The sequence below is a fragment of the Scyliorhinus torazame genome, chromosome 12, assembly GCF_047496885.1.
Source record: "Scyliorhinus torazame isolate Kashiwa2021f chromosome 12, sScyTor2.1, whole genome shotgun sequence".
Lineage (NCBI taxonomy): Eukaryota > Metazoa > Chordata > Chondrichthyes > Carcharhiniformes > Scyliorhinidae > Scyliorhinus > Scyliorhinus torazame.
Genome location: NC_092718.1, coordinates 227,639,458 through 227,660,838, shown reverse-complemented (window position 1 = coordinate 227,660,838; position 21,381 = coordinate 227,639,458). Strand labels below are relative to the sequence as shown.

Genomic DNA, 21,381 nt, shown 5'->3' with positions numbered 1-21,381 from the left:
GGCCACAACCTCACAATAATTATAACAATATTCTCTGATCACCTTGCATCGAGCTGAAAGGCACATCTGCATCTGGACTTGACCACATTTCAATCCAACACCAGCTCTTCCTTGGCCAAATTGGGATTGGAGATGGGATCAGACCAAACCCATCCAGATGAAGATCCGGGGTACCAGAGTGATTGAATCCACATCTAGGTCCAGATGAGGCCACATCTGGTTCAGGCACCAACCTGGGCTCTGGAACATCTGGATCTGCTACCGTCAGTGGTCAGTTTTCCCAGCCTGTTTACAGATGGCTCTTTGTTGTCCAATCCCCTTCCATTAGTAAACACATTGAACAAGCCTGAGCTCACTGTCATCCAAATCGCCCACACAGGCTAAACTGAGCAATCAGCTGCAAAGGAAGTTATTAAAATACAATTCTGGTTTAACTCTAGCTCAGTTGTCATAAACCAGATTACAGATGATTTTTACAGTCTGCATTGAGTAATATTGAGAATCAGAAGCAAATTATTTAGCCGCATTCTCAGGAATGACCCACATTTCAACATCCAGACATTGTCTCCACACCACTTTCATTTAAAGTTACTTGCGTCTTTCAGACCAATCAATTTACAGTAAGGCACAATTTTATACAAAAACATTGTTCATGAAACCGTCCAGGTGTCAGGGGATTCTTGCCTCCTGTGTCTGAGCAGCAAAGAATAGAACCCCTTCAGACTGAGCAACTCCCAGCTGAGACCTTGCAGCTGTCAGTTAGCAGGAGGTGTGAGATCTGGCTGGGCAGGCAGCAGTTCCTCACTCACACTGACGTTGTCAGCTGTGTTGCGCATTGTCAGTTGTACAAGGACACTGCTCCATCCTCCCAATCTCCACTGGATAATGCTTCAACGAATCAACGGGAAGGAGCAGCTGCAGCCAATGATATTTGGCACACGCAGGCTATCTGTGTGTACCTGTAATATCCCCAGCAAGGTTGGCTGAAGGTTTGCCGTGTATTCTTCGAATATTTGCACATTCTTGTGTTAAACACATGAGGATAATCGCTGATTATAAAGGGTTAAAATGATCTGGTGGGAATAAACTGTCCAATGATTCAGGGTTATTGAGGAGTGAAAGAGAGGATTGGTAGGGTACAGAGTGCAATCAATCTTTTATTCACATGCTATGTTGTGAGTTTGTGATTGAAACAAAGACCACCTCAATATTGACGAATGGGTTTGATACGGGTTCAAGGGGAATGAAGCCGTTTAGAAAGGTGGATTTAGGATTCTGCTTGTGGGAGGTAAACAATACAGGTTGCTTCGATTGGACAGTGTTTCTATGGTGTCATTTCGAACTCAATCTTTCAGTCTGTGAAAAGGAACTGAACAGTCCATCCTCAAACTCAAGACTGCCCAATTCAATATCGTATACAAGGCTCGCTTGGTGTAGTTTCTTGTGTGAGAGAACACTATGTAGCTGCTTTGACAGACTTCCCCTCCAGCACGCTCAGTGACAGGCTAGTGTTGGCCAAATCCCCTTCCTCTGTGCAATCCACCAGTCAGTTCCTGCCAGCCTCTCAAACAGGGATAAGAGAACGGACTTTGTACCTTCCTGCTGCCTCGGCCACTATGGCCTAGAGTTCAGTACCACTGTGTGCCTGTAGGTGGGGCCTCAGTTCAATATTTAATAGACCAGTAAATAGTCATTTAAATTGTGATAAAATTCTTATGAAGGTTTTCAAATAAATCTTGCAAATTGCTAAGATGTTCTTAAATCAGACTTGTGCTCCAGAACTTGCCGCACCCCTAGCCAAGCTGTTCCAGTACAGCTACAACACTGGCATCTACCCGGCGATGTGGAAAGTTGCCCAGGTGTGTCCTCTGCACGAGAAACAGGACAAATCAAACCCAGGTTTAGGAAGGCAGCTCACCGCCACCTTCTGAAGGGAAGCTAGGGATGGGCAATAAACGCTGGTCTGACCAGCGACGCCAACCTCCTGTGAAATAATATTAAAAAGGGAGTCATGTTATCTTGTGGCTTCAATCACTGTGGTACTGAGCCCCAAACAAAGAGCACAGGAAGAACCCAGGCTGGTTTAACTGAGTGATTTCACCTGCAATGTCTGTCTATGTCATTGCTGCCTTAGAAGCCAGAAGTTCACCAGCCCAGGTTCAAACTGCTCCAGGACGTGTGGACGTTGGGGGCAGACTGGATCACACTGCGAAGTAAAATAAAACAAAAAATTAAATTAAAGTGGAGATTGAGACTCAGCCTCTGCCTGATTACAACATTTCCAACTTTCAAAATTCTCCCATCAGGACAGCAAACCATCAGAGATCCCCCCCGCTCCCCCCCTACCCCCCGCCCTTCAACCCCCTCCCCCCCGCCCTTCAACACACTTCGAGATGAGAGTAGCTGGGAACAGCTAACCACAGGCTAGGAACTGAAACCATCATCATTGGGCCCTGGATGTGTCAGTTCCACGTCAATTAGATCATTCACCACTCAGTCAGCAGACCAAACAGCAGAAAATGGAATTTAAAACTCAGAAACAAGCCATTTGATCCAATTGATCTGTGTACCAATGTGTAAGCTCCATACAAGTCTCTATCCTACTTCATCTCTGCCTAACATTGTTAATAAATGCAAGATTTAGAATGTTTTCAAATTACAATGTCTGCAGGAGCAATGGAAACTGACTAAACAGGGATGAAGGGACTTAAACTGAACACCAGGCATACATTAATGTCACTAACGTTGACCCAGATGGTAGTAGGTATTTAACTGGACTCTGAGAGGCATTGGGTCAGAATCACTGGGTCAGAATCACTGAGTCAGAATCACTGGGCCAGAATCACTGGGTCAGAATCACTGGGTCGGAATCACTGGGTCAAAAACACTGGGTCAGAATCACTGAGTCAGAATCACTGAGTCAGAATCACTGGGTCAGAATCACTGGGTCAGAATCACTGGGTCAGAATCACTGGGCCAGAATCACTGGGCCAGAATCACTGGGCCAGAATCACTTGGTCAGAATCACTGGGCCAGAATCACTGGGCCAGAATCACTGGGTCAGAATCACTGAGTCAGAATCACTGGGCCAGAATCACTGAGTCAGAATCACTGGGTCAGAATAACTGGGTCAGAATCACTGGGTCAAAAACACTGGGTCAGAATCACTGGGTCAGAATCACTGGGTCAAAAACACTGGGTCAGAATCACTGAGCCAGAATCACTGGGTCAAAAACACTGGGTCAGAATCACTGGGTCAGAATCACTGAGTCAGAATCACTGAGTCAGAATCACTGGGTCAGAATAACTGGGACAGAATCACTGGGTCAAAAACACTGGGTCAGAATCACTGGGTCAGAATAACTGGGACAGAATCACTGGGTCAAAAACACTGGGTCAGAATCACTGGGTCAGAATCACTGGGTCAAAAACACTGGGTCAGAATAACTGGGACAGAATCACTGGGTCAAAAACACTGGGTCAGAATCACTGAGTCAGAATCACTGAGTCAGAATCACTGGGTCAGAATCACTGGGTCAGAATCACTGAGTCAGAATCACTGAGTCAGAATCACTGGGTCAGAATCACTGAGTCAGAATCACTGAGTCAGAATCACTGAGTCAGAATCACTGGGTCAGAATCACTGAGTCAGAATCACTGAGTCAGAATCACTGAGTCAGAATCACTGGGTCAGAATCACTGGGTCAGAATCACTGAGTCAGAATCACTGAGTCAGAATCACTGAGTCAGAATCACTGAGTCAGAATCACTGGGTCAGAATCACTGAGTCAGAATCACTGAGTCAGAATCACTGAGTCAGAATCACTGGGCCAGAATCACTGGGCCAGAATCACTGGGTCAGAATCACTGGGTCAGAATCACTGAGTCAGAATCACTGGGTCAGAATCACTGGCCGCGATTCTCCACTCCCACGCCGGTTGGGAGAATCGCCTGGGCCGCCAAAATTTCCCGGGATGCCGGTCCAACGCTCTCCCGTGATTCTCCCGAGCGGCGGGAACGGGCCGGTCGAGTTTCGCGGGCTGCAGGCCGGAGAATCGCCGGAGACACCCAAAATGGCGATTCTCCGGCACCCCCGCTATTCTAAGGCCCGGATGGGCCGAGCCGCCAGGCCAAAACGGCGGGTTCCCCCCGGCGCCATCCACACCTGGTCGCAACAGTCGTGGGTGGTGCGTGAACGCTGGGGGGGCGGCCTGTGGGGGGGCGAGGGGGGATCCTGCACCGGGCTTTACCTGGAATGTGGGGTGTGGCCCGCGATCGGTGCCCACCGATCGTCGGGCCGTCCTCTCTGAACGAGGACCTCCTTCCTTCCGCGGCCCCGCAAGATCCATCCCCCATCTTCTTGCGGGGCGGATTTGGACAGGACGACAACCACGCATGCGCGGATGACGCTCGTTCTGCGGCGCTGGCCGCGTCATCTATGCGGCGCCGCTTTTACGCGGACGACAAGGCCTGGCGCGTGTAGATGACGCGGCCCCGATACTGGCCCATTGTCAGGGCCTGAATCGGTCGGGACCGGGGCCGTTCCGCGCCGTCGTGAACCTCGACGCCGTTCACGACAGCGCGGCCACTTCGGCGCGGGAGTGGAGAATCCCGCCCACTGGGTCAGAATCACTGGGTCAGAAACTCTGCAGGTTGGAGGAATGAAGGGCAAGATCGTGTGCACCATCTGGTTTATTATAGACACAGGAGGGGATCATTCAGCACATTGTGTCTGCTGTTTGAGAGAGAACTGTACAATTAGTCCCACACCCTCCTGATTCACCCCTAACCCTGCAAGATTCTCCCTCAAATATCTATCCAATAAAAACACAAAATGGTGAAAAAACTCAGCAGATTTGGCAGCGTCCGTGGAGATCGAAGCAGAGTTAGCGGTTCCAGTCCATTTGACTCTTTTGAATTCCCCTTTTGAAAGTTCCTGGTGAGTCTGTTTCCACCGCAGCAGCTTCCAGGTCTCAGCAAGTCGCTGGGTAAGGTGCTGGTTCACATAGACTGGGCTCGGGCTCCTCGAAATCCTCCTTCCAGCAGTTTAATGAAATTTGTGCCAAGTGTCTGGGATGCTGGAGCCGGACTTACTGAACTTTCCCCGGAGTGCCGGTCCCTGATGGGGGAGCTGCTCCCGGTCACCGACTCAGAATCTCTGCTCGGCCTGGGAGAGATCGGGTCTGTGGAGAAATGAGGGAAAGAATCTCAGAGAGAGTCTGATTGGACAAAGATTGGAGCAATATAGAGAGTAGCTGATGCAGAGAGAAGCAGAGGGCAAGTCGACAATCGGGAAAGGAGGGAGGCAAAGTGGTTAGCACGGCTGCCTCGCGGGGGGGCACGGTGTCGCAGTGGTTAGCACGGCTGCCTCGCGGGGGGGGCACGGTGTCGCAGTGGCTAGCACGGCTGCCTCGCGGGGGGCACGGTGTCGAAGTGGCTAGCACGGCTGCCTCGCGGGGGGGCACGGTGTCGCAGTGGCTAGCACGGCTGCCTCGCGGGGGGCACGGTGTCGAAGTGGCTAGCACGGCTGCCTCGCGGGGGGCACGGTGTCGCAGTGGCTAGCACGGCTGCCTCGCGGGGGGCACGGTGTCGCAGTGGTTAGCACGGCTGCCTCATGGGGGGGCACAGTGTCGCAGTGGTTAGCACGGCTGCCTCGCGGGGGGCACGGTGTCGCAGTGGTTAGCACGGCTACATCGCGGGGGGCACGGTGTCGCAGTGGTTAGCACGACTGCCTCACGGGGGGCACGGTGTCGCAGTGGTTAGCACGGCTGCCTCGCGGGGGGGCACGGTGTCGCAGTGGTTAGCACGGCTGCCTCGCGGGGGGGGGGGGCACGGTGTCGCAGTGGTTAGCACGGCTGCCTCGCGGGGGGCACAGTGTCGCAGTGGTTAGCACGGCTGCCTCGCGGGGGGGGGCACGGTGTCGCAGTGGTTAGCACGGTTGCCTCGCGGGGGGGCACGGTGTCGCAGTGGTTAGCACGGTTGCCCCGCGGGGGGGGCACGGTGTCGCAGTGGTTAGCACGGCTGCCTCGCGGGGGGCACGGTGTCGCAGTGGTTAGCACGGCTGCCTCGCGGGGGGGCACGGTGTCGCAGTGGTTAGCACGGTTGCCTCGCGGGGGGGGCACGGTGTCGCAGTGGTTAGCACGGCTGCCTCGCGGGGGGGCACGGTGTCGCAGTGGTTAGCACGGCTGCCTCGCGGGGGGCAGGGTGTCGCAGTGGTTAGCACGGCTGCCTCGCGGGGGGGGCACGGTGTCGCAGTGGTTAGCACGGCTGCCTCGCGGGGGGGCAGGGTGTCGCAGTGGTTAGCACGGCTGCCTCGCGGGGGGGCACAGTGTCGCAGTGGTTAGCACGGCTGCCTCACGGGGGGCACGGTGTCGCAGTGGTTAGCACGGCTGCCTCACGGGGGGCACGGTGTCGCAGTGGTTAGCACGGCTGCCTCGCGGGGGGCACAGTGTCGCAGTGGTTAGCACGGCTGCCTCGCGGGGGGCACGGTGCCGCAGTGGTTAGCACGGCTGCCTCGCGGGGGGCACAGTGTCGCAGTGGTTAGCACGGTTGCCTCGCGGGGGGGGCACGGTGTCGCAGTGGTTAGCACGGTTGCCTCGCGGGGGCACGGTGTCGCAGTGGTTAGCACGGCTGCCTCGCGGGGGGGCACGATGTCGCAGTGGTTAGCACGGTTGCCTCGCGGGGGGGGCACGGTGTCGCAGTGGTTAGCACGGTTGCCTCGCGGGGGCACGGTGTTGCAGTGGTTAGCACAGCTGCCTCGCGGGGGGGGCAGGGTGTCGCAGTGGTTAGCACGGCTGCCTCGCGGGGGGGCACGGTGTCGCAGTGGTTAGCACGGCTGCCTCACGGGGGGCACGGTGTCGCAGTGGTTAGCACGGCTGCCTCGCGGGGGGCACAGTGTCACAGTGGTTAGCACGGCTGCCTCGCGGGGGGGGCACGGTGTCGCACTGGTTAGCACGGCTGCCTCGCGGGGGGGCACGGTGTCGCACTGGTTAGCACGGCTGCCTCACGGGGGGGCACGGTGTCGCAGTGGTTAGCACGGTTACCTCGCGGGGGGCACGGTGTCACAGTGGTTAGCACGGCTGCCTCGCGGGGGGGGCATGGTGTCGCAGTGGTTAGCACGGTTACCTCGCGGGGGGGCACGGTGTCGCAGTGGTTAGCACGGCTGCCTCGCGGGGGGGCACGGTGTCGCAGTGGTTAGCACGGCTGCCTCGAGGGGGGGCACGGTGTTGCAGTGGTTAGCACGGCTGCCTCGCGGGGGGGGCACGGTGTCGCAGTGGTTAGCACGGCTGCCTCACGGGGGGCACGGTGTCGCAGTGGTTAGCACGGCTGCCTCGCGGGGGGGCACGGTGTTGCAGTGGTTAGCACGGCTGCCTCGCGGGGGGGGCACGGTGTCGCAGTGGTTAGCACGGCTGCCTCACGGGGGGGGCACGGTGTCGCAGTGGTTAGCACGGCTGCCTCGCGGGGGGGGCACGGTGTCGCAGTGGTTAGCACGGTTACCTCGCGGGGGGGCACGGTGTCGCAGTGGTTAGCACGGTTACCTCGCGGGGGGGCACGGTGTCGCAGTGGTTAGCACGGCTGCCTCACGGGGGGGCACGGTGTTGCAGTGGTTAGCACGGCTGCCTCGCGGGGGGCACGGTGTCGCAGTGGTTAGCACGGCTGCCTCGCGGGGGGGGCACGGTGTCGCAGTGGTTAGCACGGCTGCCTCACGGGGGGGCACGGTGTTGCAGTGGTTAGCACGGCTGCCTCGCGGGGGGCACGGTGTCGCAGTGGTTAGCACGGCTGCCTCGCGGGGGGGGGCACGGTGTCGCAGTGGTTAGCACGGCTGCCTCGCGGGGGGGGCACGGTGTCGCAGTGGTTAGCACGGCTGCCTCACGGGGGGGCACGGTGTTGCAGTGGTTAGCACGGCTGCCTCACGGGGGGCACGATGTCGCAGTGGTTAGCACGGCTGCCTCGCGGGGGGCACGGTGTCGCAGTGGTTAGCACGGCTGCCTCGCGGGGGGGCACGGTGTCGCAGTGGTTAGCACGGCTGCCTCGCGGGGGGGGCGGTGTCGCAGTGGTTAGCACGGCTGCCTCGCGGGGGGGCACGCTGTCGCAGTGGTTAGCACGGCTGCCTCGCGGGGGGCACGGTGTCGCAGTGGTTAGCACGGCTGCCTCGCGGGGGCACGGTGTCGCAGTGGTTAGCACGGCTGCCTCGCGGGGGCACGATGTCGCAGTGGTTAGCACAGTTACCTCGCGGGGGGGCACGGTGTTGCAGTGGTTAGCACGGCTGCCTCGCAGGGGGCACGGTGTTGCAGTGGTTAGCAAGGCTACATCGCGGGGGGCACGGTGTCGCAGTGGTTAGCACGGCTGCCTCGCGGGGGCACGGTGTCGCAGTGGTTAGCACGACTGCCTCACGGGGGCACGGTGTCGCACTGGTTAGCACGGCTGCCTCGCGGGGGGCACGGTGTCGCAGTGGTTAGCACGGTTACCTCGCGGGGGGCACGGTGTCGCAGTGGTTAGCACGGCTGCCTCGCGGGGGGGCACAGTGTCGCAGTGGTTAGCACGGCTGCCTCGCGGGCGGGCACGGTGTCGCAGTGGTTAGCACGGCTACATCGCGGGGGCAGGGTGTCGCAGTGGTTAGCACGGCTGCCTCGCGGGGGGTGCACGGTGTCGCAGTGGTTAGCACGGCTGCCTCGCGGTGGGGCACGGTGTCGCAGTGGTTAGCATGGCTGCCTCGCGGGGCACGGTGTTGCAGTGGTTAGCACGGCTGCCTCGCGGGGGGCACGGTGTCGCAGTGGTTAGCACGGCTGCCTCGCGGGGGGCACGGTGTTGCAGTGGTTAGCACGGCTGCCTCGCGGGGGGCACGGTGTTGCAGTGGTTAGCACGGCTGCCTCGCGGGGGGCACGGTGTTGCAGTGGTTAGCACGGCTGTCTTGCGGGGGGGCACGGTGTCGCAGTGGTTAGCACGGCTGCCTCGCGGGGGGCACGGTGTCGCAGTGGTTAGCACGGCTGCCTCGCGGGGGGCACGGTGTCGCAGTGATTAGCACGGCTGCCTCACGGGGGCACGGTGTCGCAGTGGTTAGCACGGCTGCCTCATGGGGGGCACAGTGTCGCAGTGGTTAGCACGGCTGCCTCGCGGGGGGGCACGGTGTCACAGTGGTTAGCACGGCTGCCTCGCGGGGGGGCACGGTGTCGCAGTGGTTAGCACGGCTGCCTCGCGGGGGGGCACGGTGTCGCAGTGGTTAGCACGGTTGCCTCGCGGGGCACGGTGTCGCAGTGGTTAGCACGGCTGCCTCGCGGGGGGCACGGTGTCGCAGTGGTTAGCACGGCTGCCTCACGGGGGGCACGGTGTCGCAGTGGTTAGCACGGCTGCCTCGCGGGGGGGCACGGTGTCGCAGTGGTTAGCACGGTTACCTCGCGGGGGGGGCACGGTGTCACAGTGGTTAGCACGGCTGCCTCGCGGGGGGGCACGGTGTCGCAGTGGTTAGCACGGCTGCCTCATGGGGGGCACGGTGTCGCAGTGGTTAGCACGGCTGCCTCACGGGGGGCACGGTGTCGCAGTGGTTAGCACGGCTGCCTCGCGGGGGGGCACGGTGTTGCAGTGGTTAGCACGGTTACCTCGCGGAGGGGCACGGTGTCGCAGTGGTTAGCACAGCTGCCTCGCGGGGGTCACGGTGTTGCAGTGGTTAGCACGGCTGCCTCGCGGGGGGGCACGGTGTCGCAGTGGTTAGCACGGCTGCCTCGCGGGGGGCACGGTGTCGCAGTGGTTAGCACGGCTGCCTCGCGGGGGGGCACGGTGTTGCAGTGGTTAGCACGGTTACCTCGCGGGGGGGGCACGGTGTCACAGTGGTTAGCACAGCTGCCTCGCGGGGGGGCACGGTGTTGCAGTGGTTAGCACGGTTACCTCGCGGGGGGGCACGGTGTCGCAGTGGTTAGCACAGCTGCCTCGCGGGGGGCACGGTGTTGCAGTGGTTAGCACGGCTGCCTCGCGGGGGGGCACGGTGTTGCAGTGGTTAGCACGGCTGCCTCGCGGGGGGCACGGTGTTGCAGTGGTTAGCACGGCTGCCTCGCGGGGGGCACGGTGTCGCAGTGGTTAGCACGGCTGCCTCGCGGGGGGGCACGGTGTCGCAGTGGTTAGCACGGCTGCCTCGCGGGGGGCACGGTGTCGCAGTGGTAGCACGGCTGCATCGCGGGGGGGCACGGTGTCGCAGTGGTTAGCACGGCTGCCTCGCAGGGGGCACGGTGTCGCAGTGGTTAGCACGGCTGCCTCGCGGGGGGCACGGTGTAGCAGTGGTTAGCACGGCTGCCTCGCGGGGGGCACGGTGTCGCAGTGGTTAGCACGGCTGCCTCGCGGGGGGGCACGGTGTCGCAGTGGTTAGCACGGCTGCCTCGCGGGGGCACGGTGTCGCAGTGGTTAGCACGGCTGCCTCGCGGGGGGGCACGGTGTCACAGTGGTTAGCACGGCTGCCTCGCGGGGGGCACGGTGTTGCAGTGGTTAGCACGGCTGCCTCGCGGGGGGGCACGGTGTCGCAGTGGTTAGCACGGCTGCCTCGCGGGGGGCACGGTGTCGCAGTGGTTAGCACGGCTGCCTCGCGGGGGGCACGGTGTCGCAGTGGTTAGCACGGCTGCCTCGCGGGGGGCACGGTGTCGCAGTGGTTAGCACGGCTGCCTCGCGGGGGGCACGGTGTTGCAGTGGTTAGCACGGCTGCCTCGCGGGGGGGCACGGTGTCGCAGTGGTTAGCACGGCTGCCTCGCGGGGGGCACGGTGTCGCAGTGGTTAGCACGGCTGCCTCGCGGGGGGCACGGTGTCGCAGTGGTTAGCACGGCTGCCTCGCGGGGGGGCACGGTGTCGCAGTGGTTAGCACGGCTGCCTCGCGGGGGGCACGGTGTCGCAGTGGTTAGCACGGCTGCCTCGCGGGGGGGCACGGTGTCGCAGTGGTTAGCACGGCTGCCTCGTGGGGGGCACGGTGTTGCAGTGGTTAGCACGGCTGCCTCGCAGGGGGCACGGTGTTGCAGTGGTTAGCACGGCTGCCTCGCGGGGGGGCACGGTGTCGCAGTGGTTAGCACGGCTGCCTCGCGGGGGGCACAATGTCACAGTGGTTAGCACGGCTGCCTCGCGGGGGGCACGGTGTCGCAGTGGTTAGCACGGCTGCCTAGCGGGGGGCACGGTGTCGCAGTGGTTAGCACGGCTGCCTCGCGGGGGGGCACGGTGTTGCAGTGGTTAGCACGGCTGCCTCATGGGGGGGGCACGGTGTCGCAGTGGTTAGCACGGCTGCCTCACGGGGGGGCACGGTGTCGCAGTGGTTAGCACGGCTGCCTCGGGGGGGGCACGGTGTCGCAGTGGTTAGCATGGCAGCCTCGCGGGGGGGCACGGTGTCGCAGTGGTTAGCACGGCTGCCTCGCGGGGGGCACGGTGTTGCAGTGGTTAGCACGGCTGCCTCGCGGGGGGGCACGGTGTCGCAGTGGTTAGCACGGCTGCCTCGCGGGGGGGCACGGTGTCGCAGTGGTTAGCACGGCTGCCTCGCGGGGGGCACGGTGTCGCAGTGGTTAGCACGGCTGCCTCGCGGGGGGGCACGGTGTTGCAGTGGTTAGCACGGCTGCCTCGCGGGGGGGCACGGTGTCGCAGTGGTTAGCACGGCTACATTGCGGGGGGCACGGTGTCGCAGTGGTTAGCACGGCTGCCTCGCGGGGGGCACGGTGTCGCAGTGGTTAGCACGGCTGCCTCGCGGGGGGCAGGGTGTCGCAGTGGTTAGCACGGCTGCCTCGCGGGGGGGCACGGTGTCGCACTGGTTAGCACGGCTGCCTCGCGGGGGGCACGGTGTCGCAGTGGTTAGCACGGCTGCCTCGCGGGGGGCACGGTGTTGCAGTGGTTAGCACGGTTACCTCGCGGGGGGGCACGGTGTCGCAGTGGTTAGCACGGTTACCTCACGGGGGGGCACGGTGTCGCAGTGGTTAGCACGGCTGCCTCGCGGGGGGGCACGGTGTCGCAGTGGTTAGCACGGTTACCTCGCGGGGGGGCACGGTGTCGCAGTGGTTAGCACGGTTACCTCACGGGGGGCACGGTGTCGCAGTGGTTAGCACGGCTGCCTCGCGGGGGGCACGGTGTCGCAGTGGTTAGCACGGCTGCCTCGCGGGGGGCACGGTGTCGCAGTGGTTAGCACGGTTACCTCGCGGGGGGCACGGTGTCGCAGTGGTTAGCACGGTTGCCTCGCGGGGGCACGGTGTCGCAGTGGTTAGCACGGTTACCTCGCGGGGGGGCACGGTGTCGCAGTGGTTAGCACGGTTACCTCACGGGGGGGCACGGTGTCGCAGTGGTTAGCACGGCTGCCTCGCGGGGGGGCACGGTGTCGCACTGGTTAGCACGGCTGCCTCGCGGGGGCACGGTGTTGCAGTGGTTAGCACGGCTGCCTCGCGGGGGGGCACGGTGTCGCACTGGTTAGCACGGCTGCCTCGCGGGGGGGCACGGTGTCGCAGTGGTTAGCACGGCTGCCTCGCGGGGGGGCATGGTGTCGCACTGGTTAGCACGGCTGCCTCGCGGGGGGGCACGGTGTCGCAGTGGTTAGCACGGCTGCCTCGCGGGGGGGGCACGGTGTCGCAGTGGTTAGCACGGCTACATCGCGGGGGGCACGGTGTCGCAGTGGTTAGCACGGCTGCCTCGCGGGGGGGCATGGTGTCGCACTGGTTAGCACGGCTGCCTCGCGGGGGGGCACGGTGTCGCAGTGGTTAGCACGGCTGTCTCGCGGGGGGGCACGGTGTCGCAGTGGTTAGCACGGCTGCCTCGCGGGGGGCACGGTGTCGCACTGGTTAGCACGGCTGCCTCACGGGGGGGCACGGTGTCGCAGTGGTTAGCACGGTTACCTCGCGGGGGGGGCACGGTGTCGCAGTGGTTAGCACGGTTACCTCACGGGGGGGGCACGGTGTCGCAGTGGTTAGCACGGCTGCCTCGCGGGGGGGCACGGTGTCGCAGTGGTTAGCACGGCTGCCTCGCGGGGGGCACGGTGTCGCAGTGGTTAGCACGGTTACCTCGCGGGGGGCACGGTGTCGCAGTGGTTAGCACGGTTGCCTCGCGGGGGCACGGTGTCGCAGTGGTTAGCACGGTTACCTCGCGGGGGGGCACGGTGTCGCAGTGGTTAGCACGGTTACCTCGCGGGGGGCACGGTGTCGCAGTGGTTAGCACGGTTGCCTCGCGGGGGCACGGTGTTGCAGTGGTTAGCACGGCTGCCTCGCGGGGGGGCACGGTGTCGCACTGGTTAGCACGGCTGCCTCGCGGGGGGCACGGTGCCGCAGTGGTTAGCACGGCTGCCTCGCGGGGGGGCATGGTGTCGCACTGGTTAGCACGGCTGCCTCGCGGGGGGGCACGGTGTCGCAGTGGTTAGCACGGCTGCCTCGCGGTGGGGGCACGGTGTCGCAGTGGTTAGCACGGCTACATCGCGGGGGGCACGGTGTCGCAGTGGTTAGCACGGCTGCCTCGCGGGGGGCACGGTGTCGCACTGGTTAGCACGGCTGCCTCGCGGGGGGGCACGGTGTCGCAGTGGTTAGCACGGCTGTCTCGCGGGGGGGCACGGTGTCGCAGTGGTTAGCACGGCTGCCTCGCGGGGGGCACGGTGTCGCAGTGGTTAGCACGGCTGCCTCGCGGGGGGCACGGTGTCGCAGTGGTTAGCACGGCTGCCTCGCGGGGGGCACCGTGTCGCAGTGGTTAGCACGGCTGCCTCGCGGGGGGGCAGGGTGTCGCAGTGGTTAGCACGGCTGCCTCGCGGGGGGGCACGGTGTCGCAGTGGTTAGCACGACTGCCTCACGGGGGGCACGGTGTCGCAGTGGTTAGCACGGCTGCCTCGCGGGGGGCAGGGTGTCGCAGTGGTTAGCACGGCTGCCTCGCGGGGGGCACGGTGTCGCAGTGGTTAGCACGGCTGCCTCGCGGGGGGGCACGGTGTCGCAGTGGTTAGCACGGCTGCCTCGCGGGGGGCACGGTGTCACAGTGGTTAGCACGGCTGCCTCGCGCGGGGGGCACGGTGTCGCAGTGGTTAGCACGGCTGCCTCGCGGGGGGCACGGTGTCGCAGTGGTTAGCACGGCTGCCTCGCGGGGGGGCACGGTGTTGCAGTGGGTAGCACGGCTGCCTCGCAGGGGGGCACGGTGTCGCAGTGGTTAGCACGGCTGCCTCGCGGGGGGCACGGTGTCACAGTGGTTAGCACGGCTGCCTCGCGCGGGGGGCACGGTGTCGCAGTGGTTAGCACGGCTGCCTCGCGGGGGGCACGGTGTCGCAGTGGTTAGCACGGCTGCCTCGCGGGGGGGCACGGTGTTGCAGTGGGTAGCACGGCTGCCTCGCGGGGGCACGGTGTCGCAGTGGTTAGCACGGCTGCCTCGCGGGGGGGCACGGTGTTGCAGTGGGTAGCACGGCTGCCTCGCGGGGGGCACGGTGTCGCAGTGGTTAGCACGGCTGCCTCGCGGGGGGCACGGTGTCGCAGTGGTTAGCACGGCTGCCTCGCGGGGGGGCACGGTGTTGCAGTGGGTAGCACGGCTGCCTCGCGGGGGCACGGTGTCGCAGTGGTTAGCACGGCTGCCTCGCGGGTGGCACGGTGTCGCAGTGGTTAGCACGGCTGCCTCGTGGGGGGGCACGGTGTCGCAGTGGGTAGGGGTGGGTGACGAGTGTGGGCAGGAGTGGGTGAAGCGTTCAAGGCAGGAGTTTGGGATTGAGCCGGAACTCCTTCAATCAGATTAGATTTCAAAATAAACCAGGAATAATGAGCAAAGGGAGAAGTTTTAATCAGGATAAAGTCCAACAGATTTGTTTGGGGTCTCTAGCTTTCGGAGCATCGCTCCTTCATCCAGTGAGTGAAACAGAAATAATGAGGATAGGGAGAAAGTGAGGAGAGAGGGACAGAAAGGGTGTGGGGGAGAAAGAGAGGGAGGGTGGGGGTGGAGGTGAGGGAGGAGTAGTGGGCGAGAGGGGACGAGCAGGGGGAGAGGGTAGGAAGAGGATGGGGAGGAGGAGGGGCAGAGGAAGGAGGTGAGATGGAGCATTGAGAGCAGGAACGTGAGAGGGAGGAATAGAGGGGTAGAGGGAGCAGGAATGGGAGGAAGTGGGGAGAGGGAGAGGGAGGAATAGAGGGGTAGAGGGAGGAAGTGGGGAGAGGGAGAGGGAGGAAGTTGGGAGAGGGATGAGGAGAGGGAGAGATCAAAGGGCAGGAAGTGAAGCTCTCACGTCACCAATTTAAGTGAATCGAAATTCAGGGAAAGGTTCCGATGGAGACTTTACTACAATGTGTCCCCCATGGGCAGCCCAAACTGAGAGAGAGCCAGGGTGACAGTGTGTATTGTAGCTCTTCTCATTTCCCAGCTGCCTGATTGGGCTGTGGCTAATTCACCCCAACTCCTTGTCTAGGATCAGGGGTAATCTCCGTCCGTCTCTCTTTACCAAGGTCATTGCTGCCTTTCCAAGGGGCAGCTCCAGCCAGCAGCCTGAGCCACTGGACTGAGCACTCTGTCCCTCAATAGAAGCTCAGATGAAGGGCCTGTATTAGCCTCCCACCCTGGGAGGTGGAATATCCCAAATTACTGGAAATGTTTAGAGAAATCACAATCGACTTCTCTGTCCAAGATGCTGTGATTTGTGTCAGTGAATGGATCAGCAGTGGTTATGTTAGCTTGCTCTACAATTGTGCAATTAGACGCAAGCGGGTGAGTGGCAGAGAGAGAGCTCACTAGCGCCTCCAGGTGACTGACCTGTGACCATTCAGGGTGCCCAGCTCCTGTTGCAGTTGCTCAATTCTGCCTTCTGCCTCCTGCAGCTTCCTCCTGAGGACACGGGCCGCCTGCTGTGCCTCAGACTTCATATCATTGGCCACTACCACAGCTGTCTGCAAATCTGCCTGAAAACGACACCATTCTTCAGACTCTTCCTGTCCGCAATGGAGAAGAGATTAATCAGATTGTCTGCAACTTTACTCCAGCGTTAATCCCCTGGGAGCTATTGTCAAAACATCATTGAATTCAAATCTGGTGCACGGTCACAGCTGCAGAATGAACTGATTTAACAGGATGTATAATTGCTGCAATGAGCTCCCTGCCTCAATATACTGGCTCGCCTGTCAGAGTCAGCCACAACGCTGGGGGCCTGGAGTCACATGGAGGCCGGGTAAGGACGGCAGACTCCCTTCCTGAGGGGAGGTGAGAGTGGGTATTTCAGAGATTCCGTCCCCAGCCGCGTGTATCTCGACCGCGCACCGTTCATGGAGGTGGGATTCTAGCTTCCCGCTACTTGTCAATGGGGTTCTCCATGGTAAGCACCACAGTCCCGCAGGAGTGGGGGGCCTTGTCAGTGACCAGCACCTCTGCAAAGCCGTGGGTGCTAAAGGAGAGAGGGAGCTTCTCAACCGCAGCGTTTGATGTGGTGGATGACATCCGATAGACTTCCAGCCACTAGGAATGGGCGACAACCGTGAGGAGAGAGACGGACCCTTGGAAAGGCCCAGGGGAATTGGCAATGCAGCTGTACCCTCAGCCGGGCAGCAGACGGGAGTCTCTGCTCCTGGCATGAGGCGCTCTGTTGGGTCAGTCACTTGATCGCGCCATCCAGGCCCGGCCACCACACATACCCGCGGGTCAGCAGCTTTGTTTTCCACACGCCTGGGGGTGTCCTGAAGGATGGGGTCTCTGCCCTGGTGTAGAACAATAACCCCCCCCACAGGAGGTGCTGCCTTCTACACTGAGCTCCAGCATTTTGGCTTCAAAGGACTGTAGTTCTTTGGATGGTTTCCCCGCTGACCCCCTGTAAGACGATGTGACGCACATTCCCCAATACAAAGTCTTTCTGCGCGGGGTGGGCGGGGGCGTTGTAGCCAGTGCAGGCCCAGCAGCCTCGGTCCGGGGCTCTTCACTATTATCAATGGCAGCCTAACAGACTGCTGCCCACAGGTTCCTGGTGTCAGTGACGTGCTCACTATGGCTGGGGGCTCCCTCGTGTAGGCCGCTAGCCCCGCCTCACAGTCCCGCAAACTCAAACATTGAACTCCAGTCCACATTTTCCAAATTACCGGAACTGTGGCCCCGCGTCCAACCCCATCCCTGGCAGGGGCCGCTCACCCGGACAGGAATCCTGACGGCGAAAACTCCTGGCAACGCAATTCAACCGCACACAGTCCTTTTTTAAAAATATTTTTAGTCAAGGCATTTTCAATTATCTCCAGGAAAAGGGAAACCCCCCCCACCCCAGTAAACCTGGGAAAGGAGGTAGCGAGGTGGGGAGGTGCTGGGTGCAGGGACAGACGGCAGGTCCGAGGCTCAGGAAGCTCGAAGTGCAGCTCCAATGGGAGCAGCAAAACCGGGAATGTGCAGGAGGGCAGGATGGCTGAAATCTCAGCAATTGTGGGTCCGCAGGAGCTTTCAGACAGACGGAGGGGAAGGTCAGAGAGGGATTGGAAAACAAGGTGTGACTTTTAAAATTAAGGTACAGTTTAGAAGTGAGAAGTAATAATTATTATTTGTATCTGCCAGTGTGTACACAGTGAGGACTGTATTTGCCAGTGTGAGCACAGTGAGGACCGTATCTGCCAGTGTGAGCACAGTGAGGACCGTATCTGCCAGTGTGAGCACAGTGAGGCCCGTATCTGCCAGTGTGAACACAGTGAGGACCGTATCTGCCAGTGTGAACACAGTGAGGCCCGTATCTGCCAGTGTGAGCACAGTGAGGCCCGTATCTGCCAGTGTGAGCACAGTGAGGCCCGTATCTGCCAGTGTGAGCACAGTGAGGCCCGTATCTGCCAGTGTGAGCACAGTGAGGACAGTATCTGCCAGTGTGAGCACAGTGAGGACAGTATCTGCCAGTGTGAGCACAGTGAGGCCCGTATCTGCCAGTGTGAACACAGTGAGGACTGTATCTGTCAGTGTGAACACAGTGAGGACCGTATCTGCCAGTGTGAGCACAGTGAGGCCCGTATCTGCCAGTGTGAGCACAGTGAGGACCGTATCTGCCAGTGTGAGCACAGTGAGGCCCGTATCTGCCAGTGTGAGCACAGTGAGGACAGTATCTGCCAGTGTGAGCACAGTGAGGACAGTATCTGCCAGTGTGAGCACAGTGAGGCCCGTATCTGCCAGTGTGAGCACAGTGAGGACCGTATCTGCCAGTGTGAGCACAGTGAGGCCCGTATCTGCCAGTGTGAGCACAGTGAGGACAGTATCTGCCAGTGTGAACACAGTGAGGCCGTACCTGCCAGTGTGAGCACAGTGAGGCCGTACCTGCCAGTGTGAGCACAGTGAGGCCCGTACCTGCCAGTGTGAGCACAGTGAGGACCGTATCTGCCAGTGTGAGCACAGTGAGGACAGTATCTGCCAGTGTGTACACAGTGAGGCCGTACCTGCCAGTGTGAGCACAGTGAGGACCGTATCTGCCAGTGTGAACACAGTGAGGCCCGTATCTGCCAGTGTGAACACAGTGAGGACCGTATCTGCCAGTGTGAACACAGTGCGACCCGTATCTGCCAGTGTGAACACAGTGAGGCCCGTATCTGCCAGTGTGAGCACAGTGAGGCCGGTATCTGCCAGTGTGAACACAGTGAGGACCGTATCTGCCAGTGTGAACACAGTGAGGCCCGTATCTGCCAGTGTGAACACAGTGAGGACCGTATCTGCCAGTGTGAGCACAGTGAGGCCCGTATCTGCCAGTGTGAACACAGTGAGGCCCGTATCTGCCAGTGTGAACACAGTGAGGACAGTATCTGCCAGTGTGAGCACAGTGAGGCCCGTACCTGCCAGTGTGTACACAGTGAGGACCCGTATCTGCCAGTGTGAGCACAGTGAGGCCCGTATTTGCCAGTGTGAACACAGTGAGGCCCGTACCTGCCAGTGTGAACACAGTGAGGACCGTATCTGCCAGTGTGAGCACAGTGAGGCCCGTATCTGCCAGTGTGAGCACAGTGAGGACTGTATCTGCCAGTGTGAGCACAGTGAGGACTGTATCTGCTAGTGTGAGCACAGTGAGGACCGTATCTGCCAGTGTGAGCACAGTGAGGCCCGTATCTGCCAGTGTGAACACAGTGAGGACTGTATCTGCCAGTGTGAGCACAGTGAGGCCCGTATCTGCCAGTGTGAACACAGTGAGGACCGCATCTGCCAGTGTGAACACAGTGAGGCCCGTATCTGCCAGTGTGAGCACAGTGAGGCCCGTATCTGCCAGTGTGAGCACAGTGAGGCCCGTATCTGCCAGTGCGAGCACAGTGAGGACCGTATCTGCCAGTGTGAACACAGTGAGGCCCGTATCTGCCAGTGTGAGCACCGTGAGGCCCGTATCTGCCAGTGTGAACACAGTGAGGCCCGTATCTGCCAGTGTGAACACAGTGAGGCCCGTATCTGCCAGTGCGAGCACAGCGAGGACCGTATCTGCCAGTGTGAACACAGTGAGGCCGGTATCTGCCAGTGTGAGCACCGTGAGGACCGTATCTGCCAGTGTGAACACAGTGAGGACCATATCTGCCAGTGTGAACACAGTGAGGACTGTATCTGCCAGTGTGAGCACAGTGCGGCCCGTATCTGCCAGTGTGAACACAGTGAGGACTGTATCTGCCAGTGTGAGCACAGTGAGGACTGTATCTGCTAGTGTGAGCACAGTGAGGACCGTATCTGCCAGTGTGAGCACAGTGAGGCCCGTATCTGCCAGTGTGAACACAGTGAGGCCGTATCTGCCAGTGTGAACACAGTGAGGACCGTATCTGCCAGTGTGAACACAGTGAGGACCATATCTGCCAGTGTGAACACAGTGAGGACTGTATCTGCCAGTGTGTACACAGTGAGGACCGTATCTGCCAGTGTGAGCACAGTGAGGCCCGTATCTGCCAGTGTGAACACAGTGAGGACTGTATCTGCCAGTGTGAGCACAGTGAGGACTGTATCTGCTAGTGTGAGCACAGTGAGGACCGTATCTGCCAGTGTGAGCACAGTGAGGCCCGTATCTGCCAGTGTGAACACAGTGAGGCCGTATCTGCCAGTGTGAACACAGTGAGGACCGTATCTGCCAGTGTGAACACAGTGAGGACCATATCTGCCAGTGTGAACACAGTGAGGACTGTATCTGCCAGTGTGAACACAGTGAGGACCGTATCTGCTAGTGTGAGCACAGTGAGGCCGTATCTGCCAGTGTGAACACAGTGAGGACCGTATCTGCCAGTGTGAACACAGTGAGGACCATATCTGCCGGTGTGAACACAGTGAGGACCGTATCTGCCAGTGTTAACACAGTGAGGACCATATCTGCCAGTGTGAACACAGTGAGGCCCGTATCTGCCAGTGTGAGCACAGTGAGGACCGTATCTGCCAGTGTGAACACAGTTAGGACCGTATCTGCCAGTGTGAATACAGTGAGGACCATATCTGCCAGTGTGTACACAGTGAGGACCGTATCTGCCAGTGTGAGCACAGTGAGGCCGTACCTGCCAGTGTGAACACAGTGAGGACCGTATCTGCCAGTGTGTACACAGTGAGGCCCGTATCTGCCAGTGTGAACACAGTGAGGACCGTATCTGCCAGCGTGTACACAGTGAGGCCCGTATCTGCCAGTGTGAACACAGTGAGGACCGTATCTGCCAGTGTGAGCACAGTGAGGCCCGTATCTGCTAGTGTGAACACAGTGAGGACCGTATCTGCCAGTGTGAACACAGTGCGACCCGTATCTGCCAGTGTGAACACAGTGAGGACAGTATCTGCCAGTGTGAGCACAGTGAGGCCCATATCTGCCAGTGTGAACACAGTGAGGACCGTATCTGCCAGTGTGAGCACAGTGAGGCCCGTATCTGCTAGTGTGAACACAGTGAGGACCGTATCTGCCAGTGTGAACACAGTGCGACCCGTATCTGCCAGTGTGAACACAGTGAGGACCCTATCTGCCAGTGTGAGCACAGTGAGGCCCATATCTGCCAGTGTGAACACAGTGAGGACCGTATCTGCCAGTGTGAGCACAGTGAGGCCCATATCTGCCAGTGTGAACACAGTGAGGACCGTATCTGCCAGTGTGAGCACAGTGAGGCCCGTATCTGCTAGTGTGAACACAGTGAGGACCGTATCTGCCAGTGTGAACACAGTGCGACCCGTATCTGCCAGTGTGAACACAGTGAGGACCCTATCTGCCAGTGTGAGCACAGTGAGGCCCATATCTGCCAGTGTGAACACAGTGAGGACCGTATCTGCCAGTGTGAGCACAGTGAGGCCCGTATCTGCCAGTGTGAACACAGTGAGGACAGTATCTGCCAGTGTGAGCACAGTGAGGCCCGTAACTGCCAGTGTGTACACAGTGAGGACCGTACCTGCCAGTGTGAACACAGTGAGGCCCGTATCTGCCAGTGCGAGCACAGTGAGGACCGTATCTGCCAGTGTGAGCACAGTGAGGCCCGTATCTGCCAGTGTGTACACAGTGAGGCC

The 21,381-nt window shown here is 60.5% G+C and overlaps 1 protein-coding gene across 2 annotated transcripts in view; it reads right to left on the bottom strand.

Annotated features, from left to right (window-relative positions):
* Positions 1 to 2,375: 2,375 nt before the first annotated feature.
* specc1 (sperm antigen with calponin homology and coiled-coil domains 1) overlaps positions 2,376 to 21,381 on the bottom strand; it is a 103,354-nt gene continuing 84,348 nt past the window's right edge. For both annotated transcript variants that reach the window (XM_072470030.1, XM_072470031.1), the window contains 2 exons: positions 15,700 to 15,875; positions 2,376 to 5,183 (listed from right to left, as the gene is read on the bottom strand). In XM_072470030.1, the coding sequence (XP_072326131.1) occupies positions 5,150 to 5,183; positions 15,700 to 15,875 (210 nt within the window). In that variant the 3' untranslated portion in view covers positions 2,376 to 5,149. The remainder of the gene's footprint in view (positions 5,184 to 15,699; positions 15,876 to 21,381) is intronic.